The sequence below is a fragment of the Tenrec ecaudatus genome, chromosome 10 (assembly GCF_050624435.1).
Source record: "Tenrec ecaudatus isolate mTenEca1 chromosome 10, mTenEca1.hap1, whole genome shotgun sequence".
Classification (NCBI taxonomy): domain Eukaryota; kingdom Metazoa; phylum Chordata; class Mammalia; order Afrosoricida; family Tenrecidae; genus Tenrec; species Tenrec ecaudatus.
This window is the reverse complement of record NC_134539.1, coordinates 111,620,773-111,643,227: the sequence shown is the minus strand read 5'-3', so window position 1 is coordinate 111,643,227 and position 22,455 is coordinate 111,620,773. Positions and strand designations below refer to the sequence as shown.

At 42.5% G+C, this 22,455-nt stretch overlaps 1 protein-coding gene across 1 annotated transcript in view; it reads left to right on the top strand.

Moving 5' to 3' along the window:
* CPD (carboxypeptidase D) overlaps positions 1-22,455 on the top strand; it is a 75,605-nt gene that overhangs the window by 3,172 nt on the left and 49,978 nt on the right. Inside the window, exon 2 of the mRNA XM_075561260.1 lies at positions 5,582-5,829. Coding sequence (XP_075417375.1) covers positions 5,582-5,829 — 248 coding nt within the window. The remainder of the gene's footprint in view (positions 1-5,581; positions 5,830-22,455) is intronic.

Here is a 22,455-nt window from a genome sequence, read left to right as displayed (position 1 = left end):
AGCAACAAACTATTCTTTAATAAAAGGACAAAGCATATGCCCAATTTGTGATGTTATTGTAAACATCATTTGGTATTTTTGTGCTGCTGGTATTTTAATATTTATCCACTCTTGTTTATGTTTATAATCTCTCAGTCTTATGTGATACATGAAGTCACAGACAGGCGTGAGGAACCCTTGAGAACTGATCTGAATGGCGACTGGGCTTAGAGAGACGAGCCATGGCTTTGCTAAAGCTGTAACCTTATAGCCAGTGTCACTTTCACTTGAGATCTCATTATTTAGAATGGCATTGGTGCCTAACGCTATGCAATCAGAAGCAGGAAAATGAATTTAATTATCACTCCCATAAGTCACAAATATTATTTCAGTGTTCTAAAATTACTTGCTTTGGCATTGTGGTATTTTATCTGAGAAGTGTTTCAAGAGATGTCACACAGTGAAAATTTGCATGTAGAAGAGAATCTTGGGTTTTAATTAAAAATATGTTGTATAAAGTAGCTTGCGCCACTTATTTAGAATCTTCAGGTATCCATTTTATCCCACTAGACTATGTACTCGTGAGCGGTTTTCATTTTATTAGTGTTCAATGTTTCCCTAGTGTGTAGAAGACTGTTTGGTGCATAATCAACACTAAAATGTGTGTTGCTAATGATGATTGCCTGAGGCAGGCCAACTTTCTTGTAACTTCCCCAAAGTCAGGAGGGAAAGAAGTGTTTATGTTATTGTAGGCACACAACCCAGAAAGGCATGCTTTAGTTAGAGGAAACAAAGGAGTTTTGAGATGTTAGAATACATTTCTGCCGAAGAACACCAGAAACCATGGGGCAAGGGAGACAGCAGTTGGTGTGAGATATGAAAATAATAATTATGCTCTTTCAAGGGATCACGAGGCGGGCAGGGAAAAAGAGGAGCTGATACCAAGGGCTCAATAGGAAGTAAATGTCTAGAAAAGGATGATGGCAACATGTGTACAGATATGCCTGATACAAGTGATGTATGGATTGTTATAAGAGATATAAGAGCCCCCAATAAATTATCTTTTAATTAAAAAAAAGAATATATTTCTGTTTCTCATATCATTCTACCACGTTAGGGCTGGCAACGTGGACATGAGAGTGGAATGATTTCCTAAATAGGCTTTAAAATTATTTATTTACTTATTGTCCCCCAAAAAACATTTTTTATTGGGAACTAATACAGATACATCATTTCATAGTTCAATCACACCAAGCAGCATTATACAGTTGCTCCTACTACCTTCCTTCCTTGAACTCCTTGACATCGGCTCCCTATTCCCCACCCCCACCCCTAGGTTTTTGTGAATGTTTGTTGAGAGGTGCGATAAAGCAATCACTACTTGAAGAAAGAACCCTGATGGCATGGTGGATTACTGGTTGGCTGTTAACCACAAGATTTGCAGTTCAAACCCACCAGCCAGTCCAAAAGTGACAGATGAGGCTTGATGCTCCCTTAAATATTCACATCCTTGGCAGCCCACACGGCAGCAGTTCCACTCTGTACTATAGAGTCACTATGATTCAGAATTGACTCGATGGCAGTGTGTTTGGGTTTTTTTTTGTGTGGGAAGATGTTTCACGTTTTCCTATCTAATTCTCTTAACCACCCTGGCAATCAGGTAGTGTAAATCCCCATTTTACAAATGAGGGAGAAAGTGGGCTTGCAGTGAATTTGCAGGCAGTAACTTCTGGCCAGTTGTCTCTGGGAGTTACAAACTTGGTCACACGCTCTGCTGCTGACAGCATCCAGCCAGAGACACCTCAGGTGAAAGGCCTGACGCCATAATCATTCTGAACAAGCTGCCATAGAAAGTTCTATGGAGCACAGGTCTGCTCTGATACAGGGAGGGTCACTGTGAGTCAGAATTGACTCCATGGTAACAGGTTTTGGGGTGATTTTTGTTGTAGCTTTTAGCTTCTGCTTCTGTGACTGGTGAGTGACGGATCTGGGAGACCCAGGGTTCCTACCCAGGTCGTCTGCCGCCATAGCCTGTGCTGTTGCCACGGTACCCACTGGCATTCTTCTGTGTCTCTGGAAGAGTGCTAATGATAATCATGTTCGTTTTCAGACTGTCTTTTTTTCATGCTCTGTTCTCATGTTATTTAATCACTGCCATTTTTGGCTAAGTTCTGTCTTATAATGAACAGATTCAGTGTTACAAGTTATTGTCTGATCTCCTCTGGGATGAAGCTGATTATATTGAACCTTTTAAATTAAACCTATGATAGGGTTCATTTTCTCTCGGGCATATGGAGAGAAGTGGCACATGCCAGCCTTCTTCTGAACTTGGGTCCACCAGTTAATTTCAGCCTCAGAGAAGCAGGAGCGAGAAAATCCAATTTAGATTGCCCAGGGCGAGGGGCCTGATCTCGAACTCAGTCATGGTTTTCACTGTTTTCTGAGGAAAATTTGCATACGTGGGATCTCTGCTTGTGTTGCCTTTAGTTTTCACTCTACAGGGAGTTCCATGGTGTTTAGCTGCGTCGTTGTGTGCCGTGCAGTTGATTGAGGCTCACAGCAACCTTGATCACAGAGTCAAGCCACCCTGTAGGGCCCTTGTGAGTGTCTGAGACTGTTACCTTTTACGGAAGCAGAAAGCTCTCAGTGCAGTTGGTGGTTTCAAACTGCTAACCTTGTGCGTAACAGCCCAACGCATAACCACTATGCCATGATGACCCCTAGGTGCATTTCTAGGGGCTGCTTAATATGTCTATAAGTTTGACTAACTATAAATTGGTTCACTTAAAAGCAGAACATTTTTTAAAAAAGTTTCTTTTATGGGAGCAGTCTTCTCTTGAGGTCAGAAAGTTAAAGAGATGTATCTGCCTCGTATGCATCCTGGAGGCCGAGTCTTTGCTGTGGATTGTTTTTCTCTGAAAGCAGTCCACAGAATCAGGTTCCCCCTTGCCCCTCCTCGAATCCTTTCCCCTGTGGCCTCTCCTTTAAAAATGTGTTTTTACTATAATGTGAGGCACAATACGCCCTGCTTTAAATTTGGCTTCCTATATTTATATTTTCCTTTGCATTGTAAGTATACTTACAGAAAAAGGTACTAACTTATGTATTCAATGAATGTTTATCAGCCATGTCTTTTATAAAATTGACATGAAGTATTATATTAGGTTGATCAATATGAAAATACCATCTTTTTAAAAATTTTTTTTTAATTTTAACAATTTATTGGGGCTGATACAATTCTTTTCACAGTTCATACATATACATACATCAATTGTATAAAGCACATCTGTACAGTCTTTGCCCTAATCATTTTTTTCTCTTTTCTTCTTTTACATTTTATTAGGGACTCAAACAACTCTTACCACAATCCATACATATACATACATCAATTGTATAAAGCACATCCATACATTCCCTGCCCCAATCATTCTCAAGGCATTTGCTCTCCACTTAAGCCCCTTGCATCAGGTCCTCTTTTTTTCCCCCCCTCCCTCCCCATTCCCCCCTCCCTCATATGCCCTTGGTAATTTATACCTCGTTATTTTGTCATATCTTGCCCTATCCGGAGTCTCCCTTCCCCCCTTCTCTGCTGTCCCTCTCCCAGGGAAGAGGTCACATGTGGATCCTTGTAATCAGTTCCGCCTTTCCAACCCACTCACCCTCCACTCTCCCAGCATCGTCCCTCACACCCTTGGTCCTGAAGGTATCATCCACCCTGGATTCCCTGTACCTCCAACCCTCATATGTACCAGTGTACAGCCTCTGTCCTATCCAGCCCTGCAAGGTAGAATTCGGATCATGGTAGTTGGGGGGAGGAAGCATCCAGGATCTGGGGGAAAGCTGTGTTCTTCATCGGTACTACCTCACACCCTAATTAACCCATCTCCTCTCCTAAACCCCTCTATGAGGGGATCTCCATTGGCCGACACTTGGGCCTTGGGTCTCCACTCTGCACTTCCCCCTTTATTTAATATGATATATATATACATATATACACATACATATATATATATACACATACATATATATATATACACATACATACACACACTTATATCTTTTTTTTTGCATGATGCCTTATATCTGGTCCCTTGGGCACCTCGTGATCGCACTGGCCGGTGTGCTTCTTCCATGTGGGCTTATTTGCTTCTGAGCTAGATGGCCGCTTGTTCACCTTCAAGCCTTTAAGACCCCAGACACTATCTCTTTTGATAGCCGGGCACCATCAGCTTTCTTCACCACATTTGCTTATGCACCCATTTGTCTTCAGCGATCCTATCATGGAGGTGTGCAGTCAATGATATGATTTTTTGTTCTTTGATGCCTGGTAACCGATCCCTTTGGGACCACTCGATCACACAGGCTGGTGTGTTCTTCCATGTGGACTTTGTTGCTTCTGAGCTAGATGGCCGCTTGTTTATCTTCTAGCCTTTAAGACCCCAGTCACTATCTCTTTTGATAGCCGGGCACCATCAGCTTTCTTCACCACATTTACTTGTTCACCCACTTTGGCTCCAGCCGTTGTGTCGGGAGAGTGAGCATCATAGAGTTCCAATTTAATAAAAGAAGGTATTCATGCATTGAGGGAGTGTTTGAGTAGAGGCCCAAGGTCCTTCCGCCACCTTAATACTTGACCTATAAATATAGACACATAGATCTATTTCCCCATCCTCCTATATATATTTGCATGTACATGTCTTTGTCTAGACCTCCATGAATGCCCTTTGACTCCTAGCTCTTTCCTCCATCTCCCTTGACCTTCCTCCTGCCCTACTACCATGCTTCATCGCCACCTGGGCTAGAGTATACCTCTTCTCTAAGCAACCTTACCCTTGATCATTTCCCACCAGGCCTGCCACTCCCCCTTCTCTACCATTTGAGGTCCCATGTTTTTCCCTTGTCCCTGTGTTTGTTAACACCACTTCCTTACCCCCCCTACCCCAAGTCCCCCCGGAACTGTCGGTCCCGTTGTTTTTCCTCCAGATAGTTCATCCAGCCTGTCCTATTCAGACAGACCTGTGGAGTCACTAACATGCACGAAAACTAGACAGAGGAACACAAAGCAACAGTATACAACCAGACAACAAAACAACAAAAACAAACCACTGACAAAGAACAGAACAAAACTGTTCACAAGAGAAAAGCTTGTAGTTAGTTCAGGGAGAAAATATCATTTTTGTAGATCAAATGTTGGCAAATTCATATTATATTGGTCACCTAATAAGATGTCTCCTAAAACCTTAATTTACATGAGGGGCTTCACAGAGTTTGTGGAAACATGGAATTAGAGGATCACGGAACTTTCCCAGGAACTTTTTGAAGCCCCCTCACAGGGTTTATTCAGCTGCTTTGTCAACAATGAGAAAACTCTTTCAAGTTCCTGAGGGGCAACTTGAATAGTAAAAACTGTTTGACTCAAATGATCAAACTGGTATTCTTTCTTGCTGATGAGTTTCGATTTTGGTCGGTGGTGCTGATGGTCTCCGTCTAAGTCTAACAGCTGGTAGAATGGCCTTCTAGGTCTCCCAAAAGGGGGATTAGATCGTTAATGAAATAATAGGGCTTTTTTAAAACGATGTATGATTTTGTTGTATTTTCCAAGGTTTGTGCTCTCTGGGAATCTCCATGGAGGCTCCGTGGTGGCAAGCTATCCTTTTGATGATTCACCGGAACATACGGCCACTGGAATCTATAGCAAAACCTCAGACGATGAAGTCTTTAGATATCTGGCGAAGGCGTATGCTTCCAACCACCCCATCATGAAGACAGGTGCGCCTCACTGTCCGGGAGATGAAGACGAGACATTCAAAGATGGCATCACCAACGGAGCACACTGGTATGATGTGGAAGGTAAGTGTGGGAAGCCGAGGACTGGCTGGCCTCTTCCCCGTGGCTCATTTAGCTTGCTGCCAGGTGCTCCGAGTTGTAAAGAGGAATTCTGACCTCTGAAAGTCGTAGTTCTTTTGATTTTGGAATTTTTAAACCCACAGCAAAGTCCAAAGACTACCATCAGCACCCATATGTCCTTCATGTTAAATTCACCACTTGTCACCACGTGTGCGCTGGCTCGCTCACTATGTAACCCCAACCCCACCAACACACACACACAGTCTTGCCAACTCATCTAAAAATAATTTTCAGGTACCATGACACTTGTAATGACCTCAGCATGCATTTCTTAAATATGAGGACAATTTCTTGTTTGTTTATGTATTTATTTTTATTGCTTACTGAAGCTGTTTATTTAATTATTGAGCATTGTGACTATGGGCCAGATGTTATATAAGCAAAGCTGACACTCTGCTCTGAGCCCAAACATGTGTACAGGTTCCAGGCTCTGCTGTGGGGCAGCTTCTTCAATCCCTCAGTTCCTCTGCTGGTGGTGCCTCTAAGGCTTCTCCAGACAGTCTGGAAAGCAGGTTTCTTTCCTGTTATCATTTGAAGTACCGAGCATTACCCTCAGCCCCGCTTGGTGGTCCACGTGGAGAGAAGGGGAAGGGAAGGGAAGGAGGACAAGGGGAAAGGGCACAGGAGGACGTCAAGGGAGGAGCCGAGAGAGAGGACAGTTTCCTGCACAAAACACTATTGTAACTGAGAAATCGACAATCATTCAATAATAATTCAATATTATGCTATCCATAACTTAAATTTCCCTTAATGTCCCCCAAATAGTCTTTATACCTCCTCTTCTTTGTCCCAGGGTCCAGTCAAGGCTCAACATTGCCCTTGTGGGTCTGTCATTTTCCAGTCTAGAACAATCCTATCATCTCCCTCTTCTCTTAATTATAGTGCATCCTTTCAAGAATCCCCTGGACCATCTCATGTTGTGGATATTTTTATTTTCTTCATGATAAAGATTCATGAGATCCCAGCATGAGAATCATCTAGATCTCACCACATCACGTTAGGCCAGGCTGCAAATAGTCTAGTTGGATAGCTGTATGAAGCACATTTTCTTCCTTATATATTTTAATCTGCGGGGTGATCACGGAATGTTATTTTAAAGAATGTTCTTTAAGGAAGCTCGAATTGTTTGCCTTTGCTCTTTAAATGTTATGAAAATAGCTATTCTTTTTAGACCTTAGGTGCCCTTTGATCAATTGCCTTTTTGTTTATCTATTTTGTCGAAGTAAAAGATACAAGTCAACCCATGGAAATGCCATCCGCACAAGCAGTTTCTCATCTTAGAATTTGCCCGGGGTGAAATTAGGTCTCAAATCTTCCTTACCTTTTATTGGCACTTAGGAAGTCGCATTATGACACACCTTTTGTTTAAATCTTTCTTTGACTTAAAAAAAATTTTAAATCATTTTATTGGGGGCTCATACAACTCTTTTCACAATCCATACATAATCCATCGTGTCAAGCACATTTGCACATTTGTTGCCATCATCATTCTCAAAACATTTTCTTTCTACTTGAGCTCTTGGTATCCGCTCCTCATTTTTTCACCTCCCCACATCACCCCCTCATGAACCCTTGATAATTTATAAATTATTATTATTTTATCATGCCTTACACTGTCTTATGCATCCCCTCACCCACTTTTTTGTTGTCCATTCCCCAGGAAGGAGGTTATATGTAGATCCTTATAATCGGTTCCCCCTTTCTACCCCACCTTCCCACCACCCTTCCAGTATCGCCACTCTCACCACTGGTCCTCAGGGGTTCACCTGTCCTGGATTCCCTGTGTTTCCATCTGTACCAGTGTAAATCCTCTGGTCTAACCAGATTTTTAAGGTAGAATTGGGATCATGGTAGTTGGGGGAAGGAAGCATTTATAAGAACTAGAGGAAAGTTGTATGTTTCATCGTTGCTACACTGCACCCTGACTGACTCGTTTCCTCCCCATAACCCCTTCTGTAAGGGGATGTCCAGTTGCCTACAGATGGGCTTTGCGTCCCCACTCCACACTCCCCGTCATTCAGAATGATATGATTTTTTGTTCTTTGATGCCTGATACCTGATCCCATCGACACCTCATGATCACACAGGCTGGTGTGATTCTTCTATGCGGGCTTTGTTGTTTCTCAGCTAGATGGCTGCTTGTTTATCTTCAAGCAAGATGCTATATCTTTTTAAAGCAAGTCACCATCAGCTTTCTTCACATTTCCTTGTGCACCCATTTTGTCTTCAGCGATCATGTCAGGAAGGTGAGCATCATGGAATGCCAGTTTAATAGAACAAAGTGTTCTTGCATTGAGGGAGTACTTGAGTGGAGGCCCAATGTCCATCTGCTATCTTAATATTAAACCTATAAATATATGCCCAGAGATCTCTTTCCCCATCACCATATATAAATATATATACATACGTACATGCCTGTATTTAGACCTCTATTAATGCCTTTGCCTACTAGCTCTTTCCTCTATTTCTTTTTACTTTCCTCTTGTCCCACTATCATGCTCAGCCTTCATTTGGATTTCAGTAATTCCTCTCCGTTACATTGCCCTTGATCAAGCCCTACCAGGCCTTTACACCCTCCTTGCCACCGATTTTGGATCACTTGTTGTTCCCTTGTCCCTGGGTTTGTTAACACCACTTCCTTTGCCCACCTCCCCCTCTCACATGTTCCCTCAGAACCATAGTTCCCATTGTTTTCTCCTCCAGATTGTTTAACCCGTCTATCTTATCTAGATAGACCTGCAGAGATAATAATATGCACAAAAACAAGACAGAGCAAAACAAAGCAACAAAAGAAAACAAAAATACAACAAAAAAACCAATGACAGAAAAAAGAAACTCCTGTAAATAGTTCAAGGTCTGTTTATTGCCCTTTAGGAGTGTTTTCCAATTGAGTCTCATGGGGTGCCACGCCTTGGCCCCAAAGTCAATTTTGGTCTTCCCTGGGGACTTCCTTGCTCTGCTCCCCTTGCTGTTCTGTTGCACACCCTTAGTGTTTTGCCTTGGTGTCGTGGGGTCAGATCGGGTGTCTTTCTTTGACTTTATATGTTAAGCCTGCATCCCCAAATTGAGTCCTAAATTTGAGGACATGATACCTCATGGTTTTCTAATCCTGCAGTGGCTCCTACCAGTGTTTTTACATAGACAGCACGTTTTCAAACACTTGAAAGTCAAACTTTCATCCTGTTGCCCTAATATCATGTCCATGCCCTGGAATGTTCAAAGCTAATTAGCAACCACACCAGGGGGACACAGCAAAAAGAGAAATTGTTCATTAGGAGGTTTTTCATCGAAGCTGCTTGTTATTGTTGTGAGATGCCATCAAGTCTGTCCAACCCAGAGTGACCTTCTGCTCCACAGGACACAATATGCATGAGCCCATGTTGCATACATTTCCGAGGGCCTTCCGCTCCTTCGCTGCCCCTCTCCTTTACCAAACATGATGTCCTTCCTCAGGGACTGGTTTTTCCTGACACGTCCAAAGTATGTAAGATGAAGTCCCGCCTTAGCAGGAGCTTAAATTTACCCAGTTTCCAGGTGATAGTGATACTAATTTCTTATAGCAAAAGCAATCACTGCAGGTGGGCTACTAAGACACATTACAGGCTACAAAAAGCCATAAAACAGTAAAGATCCAAAACCATAATGAGTACATAAAAGAATTCTATAATTTATTATCTTGGCCTCGCCTTTCCAACGGACGGCTCCTCATCAATCTTACACAAGGACTCAGAAAGCTGGAGAGATGAGTTTGACTCCAAGCAGGGTTCAAATAGTAGTTTATATTCCAAGCACACGTTGAGCCCAGGGAAACAGTTAAACATAGGAGAGTAGCTTTGTAGAAACTTCATTACACTTAACCTTGGCTGACGCAAATACAGACGGCTACAGTCTTGTTCTCACGTCTTGCTCACAGCTCACAGTCCCATCACAGAGTGATTTGAACGTCATGTAAAGTTCTTGCAAGATTAGGGACACACCCTAATGTTGAATCCCATTTCAGTCTTTCAAGAATATGTGCTGGGGCTTTTTTTAAAATCCTGAGAAAATTCCATTATTTTGCGATTCCATTTTTCCTTGAACTTTGTGAAGCCCCTACATATTTTACTAAATCTGATTTGGAATGCATTTAACAAAACCTAACTTTATGAACTGATTGTCCTGTGATATAATCAGATGGCTGCATTAATTTTAAACTATAGTGCTGAAGACAGTGGGTTGAAAAATAATTCTGCTTTTTAGGGAAAAGTTGTCCATGGTCAGCAAAATCATTTATTAAGGAAAGCCATTTTATGTTATTTAAAAAAATAAATGGAGGGGTAGTGGGGAGGAGATGAGTCACTCAGGGTTCAGTGTAGCAACAATGAAACTCAAAACCTTCCTCTAGTTCTTGAACGCTTCTTCCCCCCCAATTATCATGGTCCCAATTCTGCCTTGCGGACCTGGTTAAACCAGAGAATGCATAGTGGTACATTAGGGATCTGTAAACACAGGGAATCTAGGACGGATGAACTCTTCAGGACCAGCGGTGGGAGTGGCGACACCGGGAGGGAAGGGGCTGTAGAAAGGGAGAACCAATCTCGGGGATCTACATGTAACCTCCTCTCTGTGGGATGGGCAACAGGAAGGTGGGTGAGGGGAGACGCTGGGCAGTGTAAGATAAGATAAAATAATTTATAAACTATTAAGGGTTCATGGAGGAGAGGGGAGCAGGGAGGGAGGGGGAGGGGAAAAAAAGGAAAATGAGCTGATTCCAGGAACCCAAGTGGAAGGCAAATTTTGAGAATGACGAGGGCAACGAATGTATAAGGGTGCTTTACTCAATTGATGTATGGATGGATGTGATAAGAGTTGTATGACCCCAATAAAATGATATATTAAATAAAAAATAAATAAATGTGCTATCCTCAAAGAAAATAAGTGTACTTTGGGTGCTAAGACCAGAGATTTTTTCGGTAGACCCTTTGTCGGATCTGCCTTCTTTACTTGCTTCTTCAAGCATTTGAAAAAGTTGCTTGAAGAAGGAAACTTTTTTTTTCCGGCTGCTGTTGATACTTTTTTCATGAATTTCAACTCTGCTCTTGTTTCAGTGGAATTTTCAGACATATTTTATGCTGTTTCTAGCATAGCGTTAATTTCTCTTCATACTTGCGCAAATACCAAGCATTGTCTCCTTCAAGAGGCGGTTATAGCCATTTCTGCAGTTTCATCAGAGTAAGTTCCTTGGTTGATCGTCTCGGGGACCGCAGTGAGCAGGAGGCTGTGAATAGAGGCTGCCCTGGAGTAAGTGTGCTGCTGCCCAGTGCGCTGCATTTGGGATCCTGTCTCAAAACCCAGCCCGTGCCTGTCACTTTGTCATATTGTGATGGCTGTGTGTCATTGTGATGCTGGGAACTGTGTCACTGATATTTTTCCAATACCAGCAAGGTCACCCAAAGTGTGATGCATTGGATACCACTCACAGAGGACCTAGTGACATCAAGAGCATCACACAGGAAGAAAGCAAAAGGTCATTAAAAAGACAGGAAAGAAAGAAAAGATCAAAGTGGATGTCAGAAGAGACTCTGAAACTTGCTCTCAATCGCAGAGTAGCTAAGGCAAATAAGCAAATGATGAAGTAAAAGAACTGAACAGAAAACTCCAAAGGGCGCGACGAATGTACAAATGTGCTTAATAAAATGGCTGGATGTATGGATTGTGATAAGAGTTGTACGAGCCCCCAATAAAATGATTAAATTTTTTAAAAATTTCCAAAGGGCAGCTTGAGAAGATAAAGTTGAGTATTACAATGAAATGTGCAAAGACCTATCCTGCTGTATCAGACATATTTTATACCTTTTCTGGTATAACATTAATTTTTCTTCGTACTTCAGCAAATACCAAGCATTTTCTCCTCCAAGAGAAAGTTGTGATCATACGAGTAGGTTTCAACAGATGAAATTCCTTTTGTTTATCTTCTCTGGCCTAGAAAACCAAGCAGGAAGGACGTGCTGAAGGAAAAGTTGAAGCAGTAAGTTGCAATATTGGAAGATTCCCTGGACTTAATAGTGACGGATGCAGGAAGCATCAAAAGAAGACGGAAAGACTCCACAGAGTCGCTGCGCCAGAAGAACTCGCCGACATTCAACCACTTCAGGAGGTAGCGTGTCATCAGGAACCAATGGTTATGAAGGAAGAAGTCCAAGCTGCACTGACCGTATGAGCCAAAGCAAGTCTCCAAGAATTGGTGTGAAAACAACTGAAGTGTTTCAGTAAGCTGAGGAAGCACTCATCCATGCCACGACATTTGGAAGACAGTTACTCAACCAACTGACTTGAAGAGGTCCATATTGACCGTATATACTCGAATATAAGCCGATCCGAGTATAAGCCGAGGCACCTAATTATTACCTGGGAAACCAGAAAAACTGATTGACTCGAGTGTAAGCCTAGGGTGGAAAATGCAGGATATGAATTAATACAGAGACCAGAGGGGAGAGATGGAGCACAGACACAGACACATCTTTTACCAGTTCAGCTGCCGGAGTAAGTGAATCACTACGGGTGCTTCTGCGAATTGGTTATATGTGATTGGTTATATGTGAGTAAGCAAACATTCAAAGCCCTGCAGTGTCAGTGGGGCTTTGAATGAACCAGCGGAGGAACAGCAATCACCTGCGAGATGTTACACCTCGCTGGGGTACCACTTACACGTGTATAAGCTGAACCCCAGTTTTTTAGCTCTTTTTTTTGTGCTGAAAAACTCGGCTTATACACTAGTATATACGGTATATCCATTCCAAAGAAAGGTGACCCAACAGAATACTCAAATTATAAAACAATATCATTGATGACACATGCTAGTGAAATTTTGCTAAAGATCCTGCATGAGCAGTAGCATCAGTACGTTGACAGAGAGCTGCCAGAGGTTCAAGACCAATTCAGAAGAGAATGTGGAACAAAGGACATCATCGCTGATGTCCAAGGGATGTTGGCTTAAAGCAGAGAATACCAGAAAGGTTCACTTGTATTTCACGGACTATGCCAAGGCATTCGACTGTGTGGATCATAACCCACTGAGGACAACCTTGACAAGCATGGGAATTCCAGAATACTCCAGTGTGCCCATGCAGGACCTGTACATGGACCAAAAGGCAGTTATGGACTACTGCATAGTTTAAAATCAGGACAGAAGTGTGTCAGGGTTGTATCTTCTCACCACACTTATTCAATCTGTATACTGAGCAAATAATCAGAGAAACTAGATTATGTGAAGAAAAGGCTTATAACAACCTGCAATATGCAGATGACACAGCCATGCTTGCTGAAAATGAAGAGGACTTGAAGCACTTGCTGACAAAGATCAAGGATTACAGCCTTTAATATGGATTTTAATTCACTGTAAAGAAAACCAAAATGCTCACAATTGGACTAATAGGTAACATCATGATAAATGGAGAAAAGATTGAAATTGTTAAAAAGATTTAATCTTGCTTGGATCCACAACCAATGTTCATGGAAACAGTAGTCAAGAGATGAAATAATGCATGGGGTGAATCTGCACAAGACCTCTTTAAAGTGTTGAAAAACAAGGATGTGACCTTGAAGACTAAGGTGCACCTGATCCAAGCCAGGGCATTTTCAATCACCTCCTATGATGTGAAAATTGGACATTGACTAAGGAAGGCATAAGAAAAACCATGCATTTGACTTTTGGTGACGAATATTGAAAGTACCATGGGCTGCCAAATAAAGAACAAATCTGCCTTGAAAGAAGGAGAGGCAGAGTGCCCCTTAGTAAGGAGAGTGAAGCTTTCTCTCATTTACTTTATACATGTGATCAGGAGGGAGCAATCCCTGGAAAGGACACCAAATTTGGTCAAGTAGAGGGGCAGCAAAAAAGTGGAAGACCCAAGACAGGATGGGTTGACAAAATGGCTGCAACATTTGGCTAAAGCTTCTAGGAACAATTGTGTAGATGGTGTTTCATTCTGTTGCACAGAGTCCCTATGAGTTAGGACATCTAACAAAAACAATGCCTCAAAGAAAGAGACTGGTAGAGCTGAACATGAATGTATTAATCACTGAGCCCTCTGTGTTCATTGGCATTTAAGGCCTGTAAGTTTTGCAAGAGCATGTAATCATTAAGCAAATATTTGCTGAGCACTTGCCACGTCTCATGTACTGTGGGGCGATGAGGTCACAGTGTGAGCACAAAAACTGTTGCTCCTTTCAGGGGTCAGGCTGCCTACGAGTAAGGGGATCTGGTCCTCAGGCCCTCCCTTCCCTTCATGGCCAGATAACTCACACAGGGTATTTAGCTGCTCAAGCAAGGAGGTGGTTTTGAGGACTATGGTGTGCCTGACTCAAGCCATGGTATTTTCAGTTACGTCATCTGCACGTGGAAGTTGGACATTGAATAAGGAAGACCAAAGAATAGGTGCACATGAGTTATGGTGCTGGCAAAGAATGTTGAAAGTGCCACGGGCTGCCAAAAGAACAAACAGATCTGTCTTAGAAGTACAGCCAGAATGCTCCTGTAGAGGCAAGCATGGCAAGACTTCCTTTAGCGTATTTTGAGCCTGTTTGCAGGAGAGACGAGTCTCGGGAGAAGGCCATCATGCTTGGTAAAGTCGAGGGGCAGTGGAAACAAGGAAGGCCCTTAACAAGATGAATTGACACAGTGGCTGCAACATTGGGCTCCCATGTGAGAGCAGCCATGAGGAGGACGTGGGACCAGGGAAGGTTTCTTCCTGTTGTACATAGGGTCTCTCTGAGTCGGAGTCCGTGACTTGATGGCACCTAGCAACAGTAGTGTGGGTGGGCCTTGCTTCTCACAACTTGTCTCTCACACCTGTAGAGTCCATCTAGGGACTGACCATTCCTAAAAAGGCCTGCGGATAGTCATAGTCCTCTGCTAAAAGCCGGTTACTGCCAGAACCTAAGCTGGACTTGTTCGGGGTATAGGCTTCCTCCTCCATGTTTCAGTGCACAATAGGAGCCACCATCGACTCCATGGCAATGGGTTTGGGTTTGGGTTTGGGTAACTTGGGGCTGGACTTTTTCAGACTGTAATTATCCATCATTCCCCTGTCTGGAAGAAGAAAATGTTCGATCAGATTTTCTTCCCATGGTGTGTGTAGAATGTGGTCATTGTTGGTGATTGTTAGGTCCTGAAGATACAGATATCAGTAGTTTGAGTAGCATAAACAAACAAAGCTGTCCTAATGAACATGTACCGAATATACTCCATGTATACCATTTCTACAGACTGTTTACTAATGTGAGGGGTAGATGACTAACGTGATTTACCAATCATCCCTCTTAATGGGTCGTTCTATCAGTATCTGACTCTATTATTACTTGGGGGACTTTGTTTTAAAAATTGTATATTAAAAACAAAGTGGCAAACAAAAACCAAGAACAAAAGGTACATGTATCTTTGCTGGTTTCACATTCTAATAGGATCACTTTTCACCTTCGTAGCATGACCATGAAGATCCCACAGTCTGGCCCAGGTCCACATTTCTAGCCTCATCTCCTGCTTCTCTGCCATTCAGTATGCACAGGACTGGGGCTTTGCCTGACAATTCTTTTGTTCTAACTCACTCTGCTTCCTTCTTACAGCATTTTTAATATTATCAGTCTGATGGTTATCCAATCATGGTGCTAGCAGTTATTTGTGTCTCTAATTATAATGTGTATTGTTTGACAATAAGCACCATGTGATGCTATTTCTTTTAGAGTTATCTTTATGCAAGATGTATTGGGAGGTGGTGGGGGAAGAAGAGCCCTAGAGGAAGCAAGATTGGGAGGTTTATGCAGTCATTTGGAGTAGGGTCTCCTTTTGAGATAAGGGCCACATCTAGAGAGATGCTGTGCAAATGAAAAGGATATATGAGATTGATAAGTTGTACAAGAAAAATGATGTGTTTGACCACCAGCTAAAACAGAATATCGAGGAGAGCAAGGAGCTAAAATATGACTGAAGTCTTTGAGGCTAGATGAGTAAGAATAGGAATGGGGAAAGCTAATTGGAGGAGTGTGTGCATGTGTGTCCACACATGTGCGCACATATGTACATTTTCTCTTAATGGGAAAGGAGAGGAAATTGGAGGTAGTAGGGAATATGTTACATTTGATACACTACTCCCTCAACACAAGAACACTTTGTTCTAACAATCAGGCATTCTGTGATGCTCACCTTCCTGACTCAATCGCTGAAGACAAAGTGGGTGCATAAGCAAATGTGGTGAAGAAAGCTGATGGTGACTTGCTATCAAAAGATACAGCGTCACCTGCACCTCCACCACCACCGCCACCACCACCTCTACCTCCACCTCCACCACTTCCACCTGCACCTCCACCACTTCCACCTCCTCCACCACCTCCACCTCCATCACCTCTACCACCACCACCACCAAAAAAAAAAAAAAAGATACAGCGTCTGGGGTCTTAAAGGCTTGAAAATAAACAAGCGGTCATCTAGCTGAGAAGCAACAAAGCCCACATGGAAGAAGCACACTAGCCTGTGTGATCACAAGGTGTCAATAGGATTAGGTATCAGGCATCAAAGAACAAAAAAGTCATATCATTGTAAATGAAGGGGAGTGCAGAGTGGAGACCCAAAGCCCACCTATAGACAACTGGATAGGCCCTTACAGAAGGGTTGCGGGGAGGAGACGAGCCAGTCAGGGTGCAGTGTAGTACCGATGGAACATACAACTTTCCTCTAGTTCTTTGGTGCTTCCTTGCCCCCACTATCATGACCACAATTCTGCCTTAAAAATTGGATTATACGTCTTGTTTTCGTGCATGTTAGTGTCTCCACAGGTCTGTCTGAATAGGACAGGCTGGATGAACTATCTGGAGGAAAAACAACGGGACCGACAGTTCCGGGGGGACTTGGGGTGGGGGGGTAGGGGGGGTAAGGAAGTGGTGTTAACAAACACAGGGACAAGGGAAAAACATGGGACCCAAAATGGTAGAGAGTGGGGAGTGGCAGGCCTGGTGGGGAATGATCAAGGGTAAGGTTGCATAGAGAAGAGGTATACTCTAGCCCAGGTGGCGATGAAGCATGGTAGTAGGGCAGGAGGAAAGTCAAGGGAGATGGAGGAAAGAGCTAGGAGTCAAAGGGCATTTATGGAGGTCTAGACAAAGACATGTACATGCAAATATATATAGGAGGATGGGGAAATAGATCTATGTGTCTATATTTATAGGTTAAGTATTAAGGTGGCAGAAGGACCTTGGGCCTCTACTCAAACACTCCCTCAATGCATGAATACTTTCTTTTATTATATTGGAACTCTATGATGCTCACTCTCCCGACACAACGGCTGGAGCCAAAGTGGGTGAACAAGTAAATGTGGTGAAGAAAGCTGATGGTGCCCGGCTATCAAAAGAGCTAGTGACTGGGGTCTTAAAGGCTTGAAGATAAACAAGCGGCCATCTAGCTCAGAAGCAACAAAGTCCACATGGAAGAACACACCAGCCTGTGTGATCGAGTGGTCCCGAAGGGATCAGTTACCAGGCATCAAAGAACAAAAATTCATCATTGACTGCACACCTCCATGATAGGACCGCTGAAGACAAATGGGTGCATAAGCAAATGTGGTGAAGAAAGCTGATGGTGCCCGGCTATCAAAAGAGATAGTGTCTGGGGTCTTAAAGGCTTGAAGGTGAACAAGCGGCCATCTAGCTCAGAAGCAGAAAAGCCCACATGGAAGAAGCACACTGGCCAGTGCGATCACGAGGTGCCAAGGGACCAGGTATAAGGCATCATGCAAAAAAAAAAAAAAGATATATGTGTGTGTATGTATATATGTGTGTGTGTATGTGTGTGTATATGTGTGTGTGTGTGTGTGTGTGTGTATATATATATATACCGTATTAAATGAAGGGGGAAGTGCAGAGTGGAGACCCAAGGCCCAAGTGTCGGCCAATGGAGATCCCCTCATAGAGGGGTTTAGGAGAGTAGATGGGTTAATTAGGGTGCGAGGTAGTACCGATGAAGAACACAGCTTTCCCCCAGATCCTGGATGCTTCCTCCCCCCGAACTACCATGATCCGAATTCTACCTTGCAAGGCTGGATAGGGCAGAGGCTGTACACTGGTACATATGAGGGCTGGAGGCACCGGGAATCCAGGGTGGATGATACCTTCAGGACCAAGGGTGTGAGGGACGATGCTGGGAGAGTGGAGGGTGAGTGGGTTGGAAAGGGGGAACTGATTACAGGGATCCACATGTGACCTCTTCCCTGGGAGAGGGACAGGAGAGAAGGGGGGGAAGGGAGACTCCGGATAGGGCAAGATATGACAAAATAACGATGTATAAATTACCAAGGGCACATGGGGGAGTGGGGAGAAGGGAGGGAGGGGAAAAAAAAAAAGAGGACCTGATGCAAGGGGCTTGGGTGGAGAGCTAATGCTTTGAGAATGATTGGGGCAGGGAATGTATGGATGTGCTTTATACAATTGATGTATGTATAATTATGGATTGTGATAAGAGTTGTATGAGTCCCTAATAAAATGTAAAACAAGAAAAAAATTGGATTATACCAGAACATGCACACTGCTACAGATAAGAGCCAGCAACAACACAGGGAATCCAGGATAGCTAAACCCCTCAGGGCCAACAATGAGAGCAGAGATGCCAGAAGGATTAGGGGAGGGGAGGGGAAGAAAGTGGGAATTGATCACAAGGATCAATCTATAACCCCCTCCCAAGGGGACGAATAATGGAAAAGTGGGTGAGGGGGCAATGGAGGACAACGTAAGATATGAAAATAATCTATAACTTACCAAGGGTTTGTGAGGGAGGGTGGGCAGGGGAGGGAGGGGGAAGAAAGGGGAGCTGATAACGAGCTCAAGTGGGAAGAGAATACTTTGAAAATGATGATGGCGGCAAATGGGCTCGACACACTGGAGGATTGTATGGATTGTCATAAGAGATGTAAGAGCCCCCAATAAAAGTAAGAAAAAAAATCATAGTAAGCCAATAATAGAAAAGAAACTTTAACAGTGCATGACCTACATGGAAAATATATCAAGAAACAATAGTTTCACATTTTGATTTTTTAAGCTTTCTATGATTTGTAGTAAAAAAAATTGATACACTAGTCAAAAGTATGGACTCGAACTTGGGAAAGAAGTCAAGCTGAGAAAGCGAGGAGGTAGGAGACATTTGGAAAGCATATGGCAGTATATATGATTTTTGAAAATTGAACTGACATTGTTTCTTGGCGTAATCTATTTGCTTTAAGCCAAGATTCCAACTAAAATACATATATAAATGAACAGATGGGTACATTTTCACCTCCAGACTGAATGTACTTCTAGCATTTTGCTCTGGGGTATCTTCTTAGAGGAATGCAATTCAGATATTAACTATCAGCCTGTCTCTGTGTTAAGAAAAGTATTGATAATCAAATGAACAGTAGTGGAGAACATTCGGTCTTCTCTGGTTTTGAGGTGCTTCATTGTACATTAAGGTTAGATCTCCCTTTTCCTGTGTCTAGCCTTAATCCTAGTGCTTTCTCATTTCAAAGGAAGGGAAAACCATAGTCCAAGCTGAATATTTGCTTCTGCTTGAGTCATCCATTTGCTTTAAGAAAGTAAGAAATAACCTAATATAAAATCTTAGGAGCAGTTCAGTATTTTGTAACGTGATAACCTACCAACCAATCAGATATTTTAAAACTCGCTGTGCGCCGTGTTGATGTTCCCCTGGATCGGGGTGCGGTGGGGAAGAAGGGCATGCAGTTCAAAGAGCTGCGTGAGCGCTGACCAAGTTAGAACTCTGAAAACAGATACGGGGCTGTGTACTTGCATTTAGCTCAGTAGAATCATGCCATTAGCAAATATGTATTCAGTGGGAGAGGTGAGGGAACTAGATGTTCAAGAGATAAGTGCCTAAGAATACAGAGGACAAGTACAGCCAATTTTTTATTAAAATGAACTTAAATTTCAAGATGAGGAATTTGGAAGAAGTCTCTACCAAGGTTCCAAACTCTGGGTTGGCTTTTTTTTTTCTTTTGCACTAATTTTTCACTTAAAATATTTTTGAACCTCATACTCATTAGCTTTTAAAAATACATTGAGTACAAAATTTAGTTTCTCATTGTCTATACAGAAATAACTCACAAAGGGCAAAGTTGAGAATTTCTCACTATCCCTTGAAGTAGTTTTGTTAAAAAAATAACATTAAATTTCAAATTAAACCCACTTCCATCGAGTTGATTCTAACTCATTTCGAGCCTATACAGAGCAGAATAGTTCTGATCCTTAATGTTTCCAAGACTAAATCTTTACAGGAACAGACAGCCTCATCTTTCTCCTTCAGAGTAGCTGGTGGGTTTGAACTGCCAACCTTGCAGTTAGCAGCCGAGGCTTAACCCACAGTGCCACCAAGGCTCCTCAAAATTTAAATATAGACTAGAAATTACCTGCCTAAATTTCTATATCCTAAAATGCTCTGTTAAAAACAACAAAAAACATGTGTTGCAATATTTGCTGTAATTGATTTATAGGGTTCTTGTAGAATACAATTTGGCACTTCATGATTAACCTGATCTGTATTTAAGTCTTAACTCCAAAGGGTTTTTCCTGACTTTCTGCTTTAGATCTTAATGACTCATGGGCATCCCTATCTTAGAATAAAGGGCTGAATTCATTTAAAGATCATCATACCCCTCTTTGTAACACCTCTTTAATAAGAGGACTAATAGGAACTGGTACCACGATAAAGATAAATATTTTAACATGATATCTTAACGATATAAAGATGACACATGAAACATTTAAAGGGTTGATGAGAAGATCCTGTGATCAGAAGATATAGCCACCTGTGAACATTTAGTAGTGATCACAGTTTGTTTTACTGGACAGGTTTCCAGTTGTTAATTTGAGACTTATTCTGTGAAATTGGTAAAGAAATAAAAGCTTGGTTTCATATTGCATTCTTTCTATTCTGAGCATAGACAACTCTGGATTATTAAGCAGATTAAAGAAGCAAAATGTAAAAAAAAGTAGACATTTTGTCAGTTCCCTTAGAGAGAAAAGAAAACCGTCAGGATCAGTGGAACTGTGCGACTGAGAGGGAGGAGGCTAGTCAGTGTGGATAGTTTTACGAAAATCAATGCTCATATCTTCAGTTTCCATACCCACTCTCTGTTGAACCGGGTCTGCCTGGGGAAAATGCCTGCTATGGAAGCTCTAGGACAGTGGTTCTCAAGCTTCCTTTAGCTCTGTGGCATAGCACTGGACTGCTAACTGCGAAGTAGGCAGTTCAAACCTACCAGCTGCTTCAGAGGAGAAAGATGAGACCGTCTGCTCCTATAGAGATTTGCAAAGCCTTTGAAACCCATGTGGGGTCGATATAAAAATCGACTTCATGACGGTGGGTTTGGATGGGTTTTTTAATAAGTAGGATAAGTTAGCAGATCACCTTATATTGTAGTAAAGCACTTTATTGCATTGACGTATGCTTGTAACTGAATGTTTACTCTGTTATTATTAAATACTTTAACTGGGAGCTCATACCTCTTATTACAATCCATACATTTATCCATGTGTCAAGCACATTTGCATATATGTTGCCATCACATTTCCAAAGCATTCTCTTCCCACTTGAGCCCCTGATATCAGCTCCCTATTTCTTCCCCTACCCTCCTCTGCCATCCCTCCCTCATGAACCCTTGATAAGTTATAGATTATTTTCATATCTTTTAAAAAATCATTTTATTGGGGGCTCATACAACGTCAATCACAATCCATACATCGACTGTGTCAAGCACATTTGTACATTTGTTGTCATCATCATTCTCAAAACATTTGCTTTCTACTTGAGCCCTTGGCATCAGCTCCTCATTTTTTCCCCTTTCCCAGTTCCCCCCTCCCTCTTGAACCCTTGATAATTTATAAGTTGTTATTATTTTGTCATATCTTACACTATCTGATGTCTCCCTTCACCTGCTTTTCTGTTGTCCATCCCCCAGGGAGGAGGTTGTATGTAGATCCTTGTAATTGGTTCCCTCTTTCTACCTCACCTTCCCACCACCCTTCCAGTATTGCCGCTCTCACCACTGGTCCTGAGGGGATCATCTGTCCTGGATTCCCTGTGTTTCCAGTTCCTGTCTGTACCAGTGTACATCCTCTGGTCTAACCGGATTTGTAAAGTAGAATTGGGATCATAGTAGTTGGGGGGAGGAAGGATTTAAGAACTAGAGGAAAGTTGTATGTTTCATCGTTGCTTCACTGCACCCTGACTGGCTCATCTCCTCCCCGTGACCCTTCTGTAAGGGGATGTCCAGTTGCCTACAGATGGGCTTTGGGGTCCCCACTCTGCCCTCCCCCTCATTCACAATGATATGATTTTTTTCCCCTTGATGCCTGGTATCTGATCCTTTCAACACCTCATGATCACACAGGCTGTTGTGCTTCTTCTATGCTAGATGGCTGGGAATGTTTACTCTCTCTTTTTTTTTTTTAAGCAAAAGGGAAGAAATTTATTGGAGCCCATATGGGAAACCCTAGAGGGGCCCAGCATACCCTACTGTGTAGGCATGCCCAGCAAAGGGTTACACCATTCAC